General features: G+C 30.2%; 2 protein-coding genes and 2 non-coding genes across 9 annotated transcripts in view; 3 read left to right on the forward strand and 1 right to left on the reverse strand.

Moving 5' to 3' along the window:
- LOC119600359 overlaps positions 1 to 8,455 on the forward strand; it is a 52,800-nt gene extending 44,345 nt beyond the window's left edge. For 3 of the 5 annotated variants that reach the window (XR_005231135.1, XR_005231137.1, XR_005231136.1), the window contains exons 3-6: positions 651 to 845; positions 4,746 to 4,856; positions 6,305 to 6,619; positions 6,653 to 8,102. Coding sequence is in view for 2 of the 5 variants with exons in the window: in XM_037950527.1 (XP_037806455.1) it covers positions 651 to 845; positions 4,746 to 4,856; positions 6,305 to 6,531 (533 nt within the window). In the remaining 3 variants the exon portion in view is untranslated. Of the gene's footprint in view, positions 1 to 650; positions 846 to 4,745; positions 4,857 to 6,304 lie in introns of all 5 variants that reach the window. The other 2 variants (XM_037950527.1, XM_037950528.1) reach the window with 2 other exon arrangements.
- LOC119600355 (RING finger protein 17) overlaps positions 1 to 15,611 on the reverse strand; it is a 183,435-nt gene that overhangs the window by 65,058 nt on the left and 102,766 nt on the right. The gene's annotated exons all lie outside the window — the stretch shown is intronic.
- On the forward strand, positions 12,793 to 12,864 carry Trnap-ugg. Its single transcript has one exon. It is a non-coding gene; the product is annotated as a tRNA-Pro (tRNA).
- Positions 15,025 to 15,096, forward strand: Trnap-ugg. The gene has a single exon. It is a non-coding gene; the product is annotated as a tRNA-Pro (tRNA).

Raw genomic sequence — 15,611 nt, forward strand, 5'->3', positions numbered from 1 at the left:
TGATTGGGCAGAGCTGAATCCGAATCTGACCTCAGAATTTATCCATCCTATTATTTATAAAATTATTTTAAAGTCAGTAGACGCGCCGTTATAGCGTCTCATATATAACCAAAAACGAATAATTTTTTTTCAAATTTTGGATACATTCTGAGGCCAAATTCGGATTCTATGCTGCTCGATATATGGACTCCGGGTTTTGAGTTTTTTTAATCTTGTTGGTCTGTGAAATTTACCACTTTCTTGCACCCAAACAACGAAAAAGTTGGCAAATTTTCAAGACCTAGAGTACTTAAGGTAAACTTTATACACTACAGCAATTTGTGGTTTGTTTAAAGGTGTGTTGTATTGTGGTTGGTCGGATGAATACGATGATTGGTTGTATTGTAGTTAGTGCTTGGATTTATTTAAAAAAAATATGTAAAAAATATTTTACAATTGCAATTATGTAATTGCATTTAATCTTGACATTAATGCGGGAATAAAAAAAACTTGAGTTTTATTTACATATTCTTATTTATACAAAATCATAAATCTTTCAAAGAAATTTGGTAGGTGTGATATTCAGTTTATTTCCATTAAGTATAAATTGTATTTAATCATTCATGAAATTTTATTCAATACTAATTAAATATTACATTTATCATTTTTAGATTGCCGTGAATCCACCCGCTCGAAACGTGCCAAAAGAGTAAGAGCCCCCGAACAAGTACACTTTGAACCAGAACCCCATCAAGATTTGGAAAGTGATGACAGTGGTAGTCAAGAAAAGGATTTACCCGAAATACCCACCAATTTCTTAAGTCCCTCCGTTAGGGAATATTTAGAATTAGGAAAATCAATACCAGGTAAGAGGATAACTACACTCAAAAAAAAAATTAAATTCAAAATTTATGATTGTCGCGGAACACCTGCTTACGAAAAATAACACCGTATAAGTGCAAGCAAAACCTTAACATTAAAAGTATTTATAAATATAAGATTTATGTCATTTTTATTCTTTGAATAGGTACATTTTTTGGCTCACTTATTAAGTAATGATTTTTTTTGCGGCTATGCTTTTTTTGCCGCATACTTCACAATTTATCCACCACAAAATGTAAAAATACAAAATAATCAAAATAGCAATATTAAAAAATATATTGACCAACTTTTGTATTTATTTGTATAGTCATAAATAGACTTAAATAAATGTATTTTACCATATGGAAACAAATATTGAAATATATAGATAGAAAAAAAACTCAGAACACACAAAAAGCAAAAAAAAAAAAAAAAACGGTTGAACAATAATTGAGCTTTAAAAATGACCCCAAGGCAAATGAATGCTGTTTTGAATCCATTTAACAACTCCTTTTCCACGCCATTTGCGTTCTTGTGTGTGTGTGTGTGTGTGTGTTGTAGGAAAACAATACTGGTAGGAATTTTTACGCAAACGAATTGGGTGTGAGGATGATTTCACAATAGTGAGTTGTTACCGCCTAATATAAGGACGTGTCAGAAAAAACTTATAATCTTTCACGACTTCATAGTTGCTACTTTTGATTTTTCACGAGACTTACCACTGAAGTCTTTTTTCAATAGAAAAATTTAGACTTTTTGGAAGCTACAAAGATACAAAAATCTAATAACTTAGAGGTGTAAACTGAACAACTCTAGAACTAGACTATAGACTTGACTATAGACTAGACTATAGACTAGACTATAAACTAGACTATAGACTAGACTATAGATTAGACTATAGACTAGACTATAGATTAGACTAGACTAGACTAGACTATAGACTAGACTATAGACTAGACTATAGACTAGACTATAGACTAGACTATAGACTAGACTATAGACTAGACTATAGACTAGACTATAGACTAGACTATAGACTAGACTATAGACTAGACTATAGACTAGACTATAGACTAGACTATAGACTAGACTATAGACTAGACTATAGACTAGACTATAGACTAGACTATAGACTAGACTATAGACTAGACTATAGACTAGACTATAGACTAGACTATAGACTAGACTATAGACTAGACTATAGACTAGACTATAGACTAGACTATAGACTAGACTATAGACTAGACTATAGACTAGACTATAGACTAGACTATAGACTAGACTATAGACTAGACTATAGACTAGACTATAGACTAGACTAGACTAGACTAGACTATAGACTAGACTATAGACTAGACTATAGACTAGACTATAGACTAGACTATAGACTAGACTATAGGCTAGACTATAGACTAGACTATAGACTAGACTATAGACTAGACTATAGACTAGACTATAGACTAGACTATAGACTAGACTATAGACTAGACTATAGACTAGACTATAGACTAGACTATAGACTAGACTATAGACTAGACTATAGACTAGACTATAGACTAGACTATAGACTAGACTATAGACTAGACTATAGACTAGACTATAGACTAGACTATAGACTAGACTATAGACTAGACTATAGACTAGACTAGACTAGACTATAGACTAGACTATAGACTAGATATACTAGACTATATAGACTATAGACTAGACTATAGACTAGACTATAGACTAGACTATAGACTAGACTATAGACTAGACTATAGACTAGACTATAGACTAGACTATAGACTAGACTATAGACTAGACTATAGACTAGACTACTGACTAGACTATAGACTAGACTACAGACTAGACTATAGACTAGACTATAGACTAGACTACAGACTAGACTATAGACAAGACTATAGACTAGACTATAGACTAGACTATAGACTAGACTATAGACTAGACTATAGACTAGACTATAGACTAGACTATAGACTAGACTATAAACTAGACTATAGACTAGACTATAGACTAGACTATAAACTAGACTATAGACTAGACTATAGACTAGACTATAGACTAGACTATAGACTAGACTATAGACTAGACTATAGACTAGACTATAGACTAGACTATAGACTAGACTATAGACTAGACTATAGACTAGACTATAGACTAGACTATAGACTAGACTATAGACTAGACTATAGACTAGACTATAGACTAGACTATAGACAAGACTATAGACTAGACTATAGACTAGACTATAGACTAGACTATAGACTAGACTATAGACTAGACTATAGACTAGACTATAGACTAGACTATAGACTATAGACTAGACTATAGACTAGACTATAGACTAGACTATAGACTAGACTATAGACTAGACTATAGACTAGACTATAGACTAGACTATAGACTAGACTATAGACTAGACTATAGACTAGACTATAGACTAGACTATAGACTAGACTATAGACTAGACTATAGACTAGACTATAGACTAGACTATAGACTAGACTATAGACTAGACTATAGACTAGACTATAGACTAGACTATAGACTAGACTATAGACTAGACTATAGACTAGACTATAGACTAGACTATAGACTAGACTATAGACTAGACTATAGACTAGACTATAGACTAGACTATAGACTAGACTATAGACTAGACTATAGACTAGACTATAGACTAGACTATAGACTAGACTATAGACTAGACTATAGACTAGACTATAGACCAGACTATAGACTAGACTATAGACTAGACTATAGACTAGACCTATAGACTAGACTATAGACTAGACTATAGACTAGACTATAGACTAGACTATAGACTAGACTATAGACTAGACTAGATTATAGATACTAGATTATTTTCAATTCCTTCAGTTTCTTTTAAGCATAGCCTTCGACGAAGGTCATATTTTCCAATGGGCAGTGCAACAATATTGTTTGTGCAATTGTAGTCAGGCTGTTGCATTTGTTAGTGTTTATGTCAACAACATTTAAAAAAACTGTTGTCTTCTGGCTGCAAATTTGGTGGAGCTTTTTTTTCAGAAACGAAACCCTGTTTTTTATCTTGTCTGAATTACGTTTTGCTGGTTCATTGCAACAGCAAGCGCAAAATCAATTCTTTTTAATTTGTAGATTTTCCAGTAAATAAATGCATTTTTCATTTACTCCTGCTGCTTGCAAAAAAGAAAAACTATTATAAAAAAAATATTCCGAATATTTTTGACTAAAATATTTTTTACGACCAAATTTGAAGTGCATTCACTCGTAAATTCATTTATTAATAGACTTTATACGATGACGATAGCAGGCGGCAAGCCGGCTTGATGTCCGGCTACATACAATTGTACAACATAGAGTATGAGTTGTTTTAAGGGGGAGGGGGGTGTGGTGATAACATGAATTGTAGGATGATGGTGACCAGTGTATGGTTTGATTGTTTCTTTGTTCCTGTATGGTTTCAATTTCGTTTTTAGTTCTTTAGCAAATTTTTTACAATATTGTTGAGGTATACTTTTGTTTTTTTTGAGAAACTCGGTTGACTTTTTTGTCAAGTTTGTTAAAAAATACGTGAATTCACACAAAACAAATGCATTTGACACTTTTCATGCATACAATACACTAACAAAATTGAGGTTTATTAGTATGTATGATTGCTACTCTTGCAACTAGCACCAGGATATAGTGCGTTGCTGTTTATTTGTTTATTCCGTCCTGGTTTGATTTTTTTATTTAAATTTTTTATCGGTCAACAAAACCAATTATGTCGAGGAGTTGTTATGTTTGCACTACGGTATTTACTGCATAAAAACAGAATTCTGAATTTAAATTTATTATTTTCTTTATTTATTTGTTTTGTATTATAATGTTTTATTTATTTCCTACTCCAATGCCTTTAGGACGTCCTGGTGTTGATTATCCCATACTCTCTGCTATTCCATATACAAACTTTTATTGTGATGAACAACCATATCCAGGATTTTTTGCTGATATGGAGACCAGATGTCAGGGTAAGTAATTACAAGGAGAGTTGTAATGCATATTATAAATATTTTAAAAATTAATTTAATTTTATTTCACTTTGTTGGAAATCCAATTAGTGTCTTATAATTTTATAAATATGTTTTCCTTATATTGCAGAGGAAAGTCTATCATGACTTTAATGTCTCTAAAAAATAATGAGAATCTATAGTATAGTATATAGTGTAGTCTATAGAGTACTCTATAATGTAGTCTCCAGTCTAGTTAATAATCCACTCTATGGTCTAGTCTATAGTCTAGTCTATAGTGTAGTCTATAGTGTAGTCTATAGTGTAGTCTATAGTCTAGTCTATAGTCTAGTCCATAGTCTCCAGTCTAGTTAATAGTCTAGTCTATAGTCTAGTCTATAGTCTAGTCTATAGTCTAGTCAATAGTCTAGTCTATAGTCTAGTCTATAGTCTAGTCTATAGTCTAGTCAATAGTCTAGTCAATAGTCTAGTCTATAGTCTAGTCTATAGTCTAGTCTATAGTCTAGTCAATAGTCTAGTCTATAGTCTAGTCAATAGTCTAGTCAATAGTCTAGTCAATAGTCTAGTCAATAGTCTAGTCTATAGTCTAGTCTATAGTCTAGTCTATAGTCTAGTCTATAGCCTAGTCTATAGTCTAGTCTATAGTCTAGCCTATAGTCTAGTCTATAGTCTAGTCTATAGTCTAGTCTATAGTCTAGTCTATAGTCTAGTCTATAGTCTAGTCTATAGTCTAGTCTATAGTCTAGTTTATAGTCTAGTCTATAGTCTAGTCTATAGTCTAGTCTATAGTCTAGTCTATAGCCTACTCTATAGTCTACTCTATAGCCTACTCTATAGTCTACTCTATAGTCTAGTCAATAGTCTACTCTATAGTCTACTATATAGTCTAGTCTATAGTCTAGTATATAGTGTAGTCTATAGTCTAGTCTATAGTGTAGTCTAGTCTATAGTCTAGTCTATAGTCTAGTCTAGTCAATAGCCTAGTCAATAGCCTACTCTATAGTCTACTCTATAGTCTACTCTATAGTCTAGTCAATAGTCTACTCTATAGTCTACTATATAGTCTAGTCTATAGTCTAGTATATAGTGTAGTCTATAGTCTAGTCTATAGTGAAGTCTAGTCTAGTCTATAGTCTAGTCTATAGTCTAGTCTATAGTCTAGTCTATAGTCTAGTCTATAGTCTAGTCTATAGTCTAGTCTATAGTCTAGTCTATAGTCTAGTCTATAGTCTATAGTTTAGTCTATAGTCTAGTCTATAGTCTAGTCTATAGTCTAGTCTATAGTCTAGTCTATAGTCTAGTCTATAGTCCAGTCTATAGTCCAGTCTATAGTCTAGTCTATAGTCAAGTAGTTTGGTATTGCTCACAAGTCTTGCAGCGATCGCCGATCGATGCCTTCAATTAAAGTTCCAAATTTATATAAATCTCTCCTATTTCTCTATTTACAGGCTGGCATTATTGTGACATCGATGGACGTCAGGCTTCATTTCTTTGCCCCAACGGCACACAATTTTCTCAGGCCGTTTTCGTATGTGACTGGTGGTTTAATGTTCGCTGTGATTTATCACCTCGCCTCTACGCCATCAATGCTCGTTTATATCAACGTCCAAAAGTGAATCCCACCCGGCCACATCGTATTATAACAAAAGAATTAGTAGATGATATTTTTAATTAAAATTACAAATCGCATTCCCTTAAAAAGGGGTAAACACAATTTAAGAAGAGTGGATGTGGAATTTTTTCGGTGCTAAAGAGTTTTGAAGTTTTTTGTGGTATAAATTTGAATAATGAAAAAATTTTAAAATTCAAAAGAAAATCTTGAGAAATAGTTCCCTTTTTTCCCTCTAATTGTGTTTACTTAGTAATTAGAACAAGAAAAATGTAAATATTAAAATTAAATACATTTAAATATTTTATAAGCCCAATTAAATATTTCCAGATTATGAATCCGAGAATATGTAACGATAAAATTTTAACATGACATAAGATCAGCATACTGATCGGTGCAGTGAAGAACATACTGTTGAATTTGTCCTGCTGACATTTTTATTAAAATTTTAAAAGTAGTTTTTTAAGCGAGTTTTTAAAAGTTATAAGAAAAAATGTGAACTTATCATGACATCTATAGGGTAGGCTTATTCTGTCAAAAAGATTCCGTTGTAACACATCAAAATATTGGCCATAGACCCACAATAGAATATTTATACTGGTTTCTTATTAAATTCTAAGACGATCTAGCCATTTTCATTCATCTGTCTGTCTGTTGAAAGCTCGATAGAGTGCGAACGGAAAGAGCTATTGAGCTGAAATTTTGCATTTTGTTTGGTATTGAAAATGGAATATCGACCGATGTTTTCAACAAGCTCCCATACAAGTGTCCCCCGGAAGACACTTAAATCACACATAAATGTTTTGAAAATACGAATATAGCGACGAAATTTGACATAAATAAGTTTCATATGACTCAAAATTTCTCTACCAAACTTTATAAGGATCGGTCCATAATTGACCCTACTCCCTATATAAGTTCCCCTTCAAAAAATTACTTTAAGCTCATTACTGACGAAATTCGCCATAAATAAGTTTCATATGATCCAAAATTTCTTTACCAAATTTTATGAGAATCGGTCCCCTTCAGAAAATTACTTTAACGTTCTTTACTGGCTCAAAAACATGAGTATACCGATGAAATTCGATAGAAGTAAGTTTCTCACGATCCAAAAATTCTCTAATAAATTTAGTGAGGATCAGGGCCAAAATCGACCCTACCCCCCATATAAGGTCATCTTCTCATAAAAATGCGAGTACAGCGATGATATTCGATATAAACAAGTAAAACATATTGACAAAATTTCAATTACAATTACATAGGTTCCATTCTTGTTATAACTTTTATTTCTCTCGCCTTTTACTACTGTTTCTAAGAAATTTTTTTTGGAGAATTCAATTAAAATGGAAAAATGGGTTTAAGTTGTTTTCTAAGAAGTGCTAATTGTGTTAAACAGTTTAAGATATTATTAAAAACATTCTATTGGTAACTTTCTTTTTTTCTTTTATATATAAAACAATTACTATTAAGTTAATTTAAGTGCAATATTTGTATAAATTAATAAATTTAAAATTATGAGCACACATGTGTAAAATACATTAAAAATTTGTGCTAAAAATCTATATTTTTATATCCTTATTATAATATAGGTGGTGCTACACCTATTTTTCGGCAAATTTATATTCAGCTTAAAATGTATTTCTGGTATTTTAAGTTTACCAATCCCTCATTTTAAAGATGTTTGTAATAAAATATAAATTTTCTAAATTTATTGCTGCAACTTGAAAAACTTTTTTTACTATATGATTATTAGATTTATTTAAGTTGATAAAAATAACATACTTTGACATTCAAAGTAAAATCCATTTTCCTTTTTTGTAAATACAATTTATTAAAATTTTATACAACATTTTAAATTCTCAATAAATATATAAATATGTATTTTGTAATGTGTAATATTATATTATTATGTGTAATATTAAAAAAATTTGTGTTCCCTTATAATTTAAAAACATAATTAATAAATAAAATAAATAATTTTAGTAATAAGAACAAAATGAAAGTGAGTTTTATTAAAGAAACTAGCATACCCTGAGTGCTTCGCTACCCTATTCGAAGTTAAATTAAAATAAAATTTAGATTACAAAAGTTTAAAAGGATCAACAATTTTATGAAAGAAAAAGTACAAAAAATTATCTCTTATAGATTGTCAGACTGTGTAGGTTTACTTTTATGTTCTTTGGTTGTATATTATAGAAAATTCAAAAACTAAATATCTTACAGATTTTTAGAACCTTGTTTATTTAATTTAATGTTTTTAAGTTCAATAATTTGTCTAAAAGGTACCAATTGATGAACGAAAATGTACCCAAATGTTCTCTTTTATATGTTACTAGCTATACCCAGTGTGCTTCGCTACTCTCATCGTAATGGAATAAAATAAATATTATTGTAAATTTATATATATATCTGCAATATCAAAAAGTCCCCTATTTAAATTTATGTTTATATATTCAATATTTTAGAAAACTCAAAAAGTACCACTGAAGTACGAAAAAGTAACAAAAGACCTCTTTTATTTAATTTCATGTTCCTAAGTTCAATATTATAGAAAATTAAAAAAGTACCAGTTGAAGAACGAAAAATTACCAAAGGGTCCCCTTTTATAGATTCTCATTAACTCCGGGCTCCACATGGTTAATTTTATGTTATAAAAACACAAAAAGTACCTTTTGAAGAACGAAAAATTACCAAAAAGTCCTCTTTTATATATTCTCACTTACTCCGGGCTCTACGTACTTAATTTCATGTTTCTAGGTTCAATATTATAGAAAATTCAAAAAGTACCTTTTGAAGAACGAAAAAGGGGATTAGGTTATCACTTAATCTTGGCTGTACTTGCTTAATTTCATGTTTCTAGGTTCAATATTATAGAAAATTCAAAAAGTCCCCTCTTATAGATTCTCATTTACTCCAGGCTCTACATGCTTAATTTCATGCTTCTAGGATCAATATTATAGAAAATTCAAAAAGTACTTTTTGAAGAACGAAAAAGTACCAAAAAGTCCCCTTTTATAGGTCCTCACTTAATTCGGGCTCTACATGTTTAATTTCATGTTTCTAGGTTCAATATTATAGAAAATTCAAAAAGTACCTTTTGAAGAACAAAAAAGTACCAAAAAGTCCCCTTTTATAGTTTCTCACTTAATCCAGGCTCTACATGCATACTTTCATGTTTCTATTTTCAATATTATAGAAAATTTATAAAGTACCTTTTGAAGAACGAAAAAGTACCAAAAAGTCCCCTTTTATAGATTCTCATTTACTACGGGCTCTAAATGCTTATTTTCATGTTTCTAGGTTCAATTTAATAGAAAACTCAAAAAGTACCAGTCGAAGGACGAAAAAGTACCAAAAAGTCCCCTTTTATAGATTCTCATTTACTCCAGGCTCTACTAGGATCAATATTATAGAAAATTCAAAAAGTACCAGTCGAAAGACGAAAAAGTACCAAAAAGTCCCCTTTTATAGATTCTCATCTACTAAGGGCTCTACATGCTTAATTTCATGTTTCTAGGTTAAATTTTATAGAAAACTCAAAAAGTACCAGACGAAATAGTACCAAATAGTCCCCTTTTATAGATTCTCATTTACTAAGGGCTTAATTTCATGTTTCTAGGTTAAATTTTATAGAAAACTCAAAAAGTACCAGTCGAAGGACGAAAAAGTACCAAAAAGTCCCCTTTTATAGATTCTCATTTACTCCGGTCTCTACATGTTTAATTTCATGTTTCTAGGTTCAATATTATAGAAAATTCAAAAAGTACCTTTTGAAGAACGAAAAAGTACCAAAAAGTCCCATTTTATAGATTCTCATTTACTCCGAGCTCTACATGCTTATTTTCATGTTTCTAGGTTTAATTTTAAAGAAAACTCAAAAAAATACCTGTGTAGAACGAAAAAGTAGCGAAAAGTCGCTTTGTTATTAATTTCATGTTTCTATTTCAATATCATAGAAAACTCAAAAAGGACCAGTTGGAGAATGAAAATATCACTTGATACCGGGGTTCCAAATAACACCCCGTTATGATATTTAGTGTTTCTAAATTTAAAAATTTTATCTAAATTGGATCATTGTGGTTGAATAAAATCAAATTTCCCGTTTTTACCCCTTTTGGTACTTTTTTCCTCCCCATTAACAAAATAAAAATTCTATTCCAAAAAGTTGCAACATCGTAGTGGGAGCCCGTTATTATGTATTCATATGTATAAGTTAATAAACCAAAAACAATGTTTTATGAAAAAAGTACCAAAAATAGGTACAATTTTAACCCCTTAAACGTCCGAATATCCAAAAAGTACTAAATTCATATTTTTATTTTTTCGTTAAGTTATGAAGGAGTCAAAAATATTTTTTGAATGTGCACTGGTTTATACAGTTTTTACCCGTTTATTCCCTAAAGAGGCCGAATTTTAAAAAAGTACCAGACACCTGTCCGTTTATTTTTTAAATGAACGGCGATAAGCTTAGGTTCAATTTTATCGAAAATTGAAAAAAGTACCAATTGAACAACCAAACCAACCAAAAAGGTTTCTCATACAGATTTTTTCAATCAGGACCCTACGTTCTTGATTTTTAGTTTCTAGGCTCAAAATTGTCAGTTAGACAACGATAAAAATGTAATAATAATAAAAATTTTCCTTTTTTAGATTCTCATTCTGCTTCGTGCTTAATTTTAGTTCAATATTATAGAAAATTCGTTGAATAATAAAAAATGTACTTCTTACAGATTATCATTCATTTAGGTCCCTGCGTGTTACACTTTATTTTTATATGTTCAATAAAACATAAAATTCAAAAAGTATCGGTTAAAGAACAAAAAAGTTCCAAAAAGTTCCGACATATACATACATATATCGTCACCTAAAACGCAAACGGCCCTATCTAATATTTTTAAAATTTTACAGGAGAAGCAAAAAACTATTTATATTGAAAAGTTTGTTTCAATCAACGCGATTTATCAATAAAATCTATAATTTTTGTTAGAAGAGTCCAATTTTTGGTGTGGACATTTGTTTTGATGCAATACATTAGAATCAACATTAAAATCTATTTTGAATTTTTGGTTAGTTAGGGCCGTTTGCGTTTCAGGTGACGATATATTCTTTTAATCGGGAGGTTAGTGGTTTAAGTTCTAGTCTGGTAGACTGTAACTATGTACAAACCAATAAATAGAAAACAATGTTTCACAAAAAAAATACCAAAAATAAGTAAGATTTTTACCCATTAAACGTCCGAACTTCCCAAAAGTACCAAACTTATATTCGTAATTTTTCAATAAGGTACGAATGTGATATAAATTTTATTTCTATGTTCACTGGTTAAAAAGGTACATAAGGTTCAAAAAAGTACAAAAATACAGTTTTTACCGATTTACTCCTAAAATGAACCGAATTTCGAAAAAGTACCAGACACCTGTCCGCTTATTTTTTGAATAAACAACGATAAGTGTATCTCTTTTAGTTTAGGAGATATTAAGTTACCAGATTTACCCGTTTTTACCCTTTTTTACCCCCTAAAAATTTGAATTTCCAAAAATCCCTTCTTAGTAGATCTACATGACAAAAAAAAAAATTAAGAGTCAAAATATCATGTGTCTAGGTTCAGCCGTTTAGTACTGTACACTGTTACATGACGAGTCTTATCACAACCACCATTTGTGTTATTTATACTTTTTGGTATATTCTGGTGCAATTCTCTCGGCATTTTACATATTTAATATTTCTGAAAATATCTCTAGTTGCTCTAGCTGATTAGATGCTATATTATGGACTGTCGGAGGGACATAGCTAGATCACCTGAGAATCTTATAAGGGCTCAACATATTGCAAACAACAGCACGATTTGTTTGGTACAAATGGTGTGCAAAGATTAGTGTATCTCCTCCATTTTTTTGATCGTGGGTATAAAAATCGTTTTTTGGGGTTAAAGATGTTATTTTACTTTGCAATAAAAATTTTCTAGATTTTTTTCGTATAAAAATTATCGGCAATAAAATAATATTGTTACTTTATTTTGTATTGTTTTATAAAAAAAAAAAAACGAAAATTTTTATGAAACTCACTTAAATATGCAACAGTTTTGTATTTTTAAAATATTGTATAAACTATAGTGAGTGTTTAGGCCTTAATAAAATAATTCCAATAAAATGATATTTATAATCTTCGTCATCAACATTGCTGTCATTATTGTTTCTTGTTTTGCTTAAAGATGAAAAATGTGTAATATGTATACCGTATGCATTTGGTATTTAGTTAGTAGCATGAATACGGCTAACAATGCATTGTTGTGGCTAAAATAATTTGTTTGTTTGTCTACAGGCATGAGGCTCAATGGTCTAGGGGTATGATTCTCGCTTTGGGTGCGAGAGGTCCCGGGTTCAAATCCCGGTTGAGCCCAGTTGATTTTTTATTGTTTTTTATTAGTAATTATGATTTAATTTAATTTTTTTTTAATTTAACCTACATACATATGTATGTACATAGTATATAACAAATTATCACTTGCTTCAACATAAGGTCAGATTGGGAATATGACTTTAATTTTTATAAATGCTTTATAAATTAAATATACGATGAAATCGTTTCAAAACTTTTTTCTATCCCAGCAAAAACATAAATTGCACTTGCACTTACTCAACAATTTGCTTTTCAATGACTGTTACATACCGTCTGCATTACTTAGAAGGAGTTAAGAAATAACTTACAAAAAATATATTATGTAACTACTTACTTTTTTGCCTTGACATATTGTTTACGTATCAGACATGGGGGGTAATGATTACACAGAGTAATTAATTACAAGGTCAATTACAATTACTTGTAATCTGTAATTGAACAATAACCAATTACAATTAATTGTAATTGTAATTGAAATTTTTCCAATTACAATTACTTGTAATGTGTAATTGACAAATAACTAATTACAATTATTTGTAATTGTAATTGAAATTTTGCCAATTACAATTACTTGTATTTGTAATTGAAATTTTCATTTACAATTACTTGTAATTGTAATTTAGGTATTACTAATTACAAATGACATGTAATTATAAGGAACAAAATTCACAATTACAAGTAATTGTAATTTCTTCAATTGCAATTACAAGTAATTGTAATTAGCAAAACTTCAATTACAATTACAAGTAATTGTAATTGGAAAAACTTCAATTACAATTACAAATAATTGTAATTGGCAAAACTTTAATTACAATTACATGTAATTAGCAAAACTTCAATTACAATTACAAGTAATTGTAATTGGAAAAACTTTAATTACAATTACATGTAATTGTAATTGGTAATGCTTCAATTACAATTACTTCAAATGTAATTGTAATTGAAAATGTAGTCATTACCCCCAAGCCTGTTACGTATTCTTACTTAACTTCTTATTCCTATTTGCAGGCGATCGTAGTAAGTACACAGAGGGAAAAAGTAAAATATACACGCCTGGTACCAAATTGACACCAAACTGTTTATAATTTTTCAATACCTTCCGTTGTCAAAGTGTATAAATACGTACGACAACACTATGTAATGTTAACAACATTGCAACAATTCGTTGTCGAAATCTAAATTTTATACACATCCGTTGTCTAAATGTTACCAAACGTGGTAAGCTCACTATTGAAAAGAATTCCGTTGACAAACAATCCGTTGCCAATAGTGAGCTTACCACGTTTAACATTTAGACAACGGATGTGTATACAATTTAGATTTCGACAACGAATTGTTGCAATGTTGACAGTGTTGTCATACGTATGTATATACTTTGACAACGGATGTTATTGAAAAATTGTAAACTCTTTGGTGTCAATTTGGTACCAGGCGTGTATATTTCTTTTTCCCTCTGTGTACTTGTCTAACACCCTATTTGTAAGCGAGCGTGGTAAGTACTTGCCTCCAATGTCATTCCCATGTTAAAATAATGACCTAATATGCTATTGTGTAAGTAAAATTTTGCATTTCAATCCCTTACTTTTCAATGTAAGTTTTTGCCGGGTTCTTAATAGAATTCCTATGCCAAATTCCCCCCAGTCCCATTATAGACATTCGTTGAGAATATATATGGGAAATTCCACGAAGCTATGACTCAAAAAATACGTATAGCTGTTATACAACCGGACATGTAAAAGATTCAATGCCTTTAAAAATCGGCAAATCTAAAATGCATGTATATATGATTGGACATCATTTGACCCTAGGTCCCATACAAAGGTTAATTCCATAAAAACGTTTAAAAGTTCCTAACTATAAATTATGTATCTTCATTAAAAACTTATCTAATATGAGCGATTAAAAAGGACAAACAATTCCCTTAACATTCCCAGAGATGGTGTAATGTATTTTCTACTCAGAACTAACCAAAGAATCAAAATGTATTTACACAAATGGTACAAATACACAACTAAACATTAATACAATTTCTATCTTTTAAAAGTGATTTATTAACAGATACAAGATCTTTTGTTTTAAATTTATCTAAAACTTAAATGTATTTAAAAAGAAAGCAACCCCTAATTTAACAAAGCATATTTTGACGCCCATCTTACAAGAGGCTCAATGGTCTAGGGGTATGATTCTCGCTTTGGGTGCGAGAGGTCCCGGGTTCAAATCCCGGTTGAGCCCAACTTTTTTTTTTCATTGAAATGAATTAAGAAACCTATACCACTCTGTTTGTTTATAGTTTTATAATAGCAATTGTTTCTTTAAAAAATATTTGCTTTATATACAATTTGTTATTGTTTAAAATGTTATAAAAAAACACTAACGGGTTGTTTAAACCAACAATAAATCTTATTTTTTCATAAAATTTTCATTGTCTACACCAGCCTATAATGAAGATCACAATTGTTAATTGTCTTTCTTTAACATATAATTTACCACAAATTTGTTGATTAACAACATTAAAAAAGAGAGAAAAACATAATAAAACATTAAATAAAAACATAACTGACCTCTGCCCAACTTGAACCACGCCCTCCCAGCATGTTGTTGGAGTTAAAATGGAATGCTGTTTTTAAAGTTAAGTAAATATTTAAAAAAAAATACAACAAATGTATTATTTTTGTTTATTATAAAGCATTGTTTGTTTGCCACAACAACATATTTAAATGATTAATTATGTTAACAGTTTGTTTATA

The sequence above is a fragment of the Lucilia sericata genome, unplaced genomic scaffold (assembly GCF_015586225.1).
Source record: "Lucilia sericata isolate MDLA Ls3-8-SP2 unplaced genomic scaffold, ASM1558622v1 Contig000111F_arrow, whole genome shotgun sequence".
Classification (NCBI taxonomy): Eukaryota; Metazoa; Arthropoda; class Insecta; order Diptera; family Calliphoridae; genus Lucilia; species Lucilia sericata.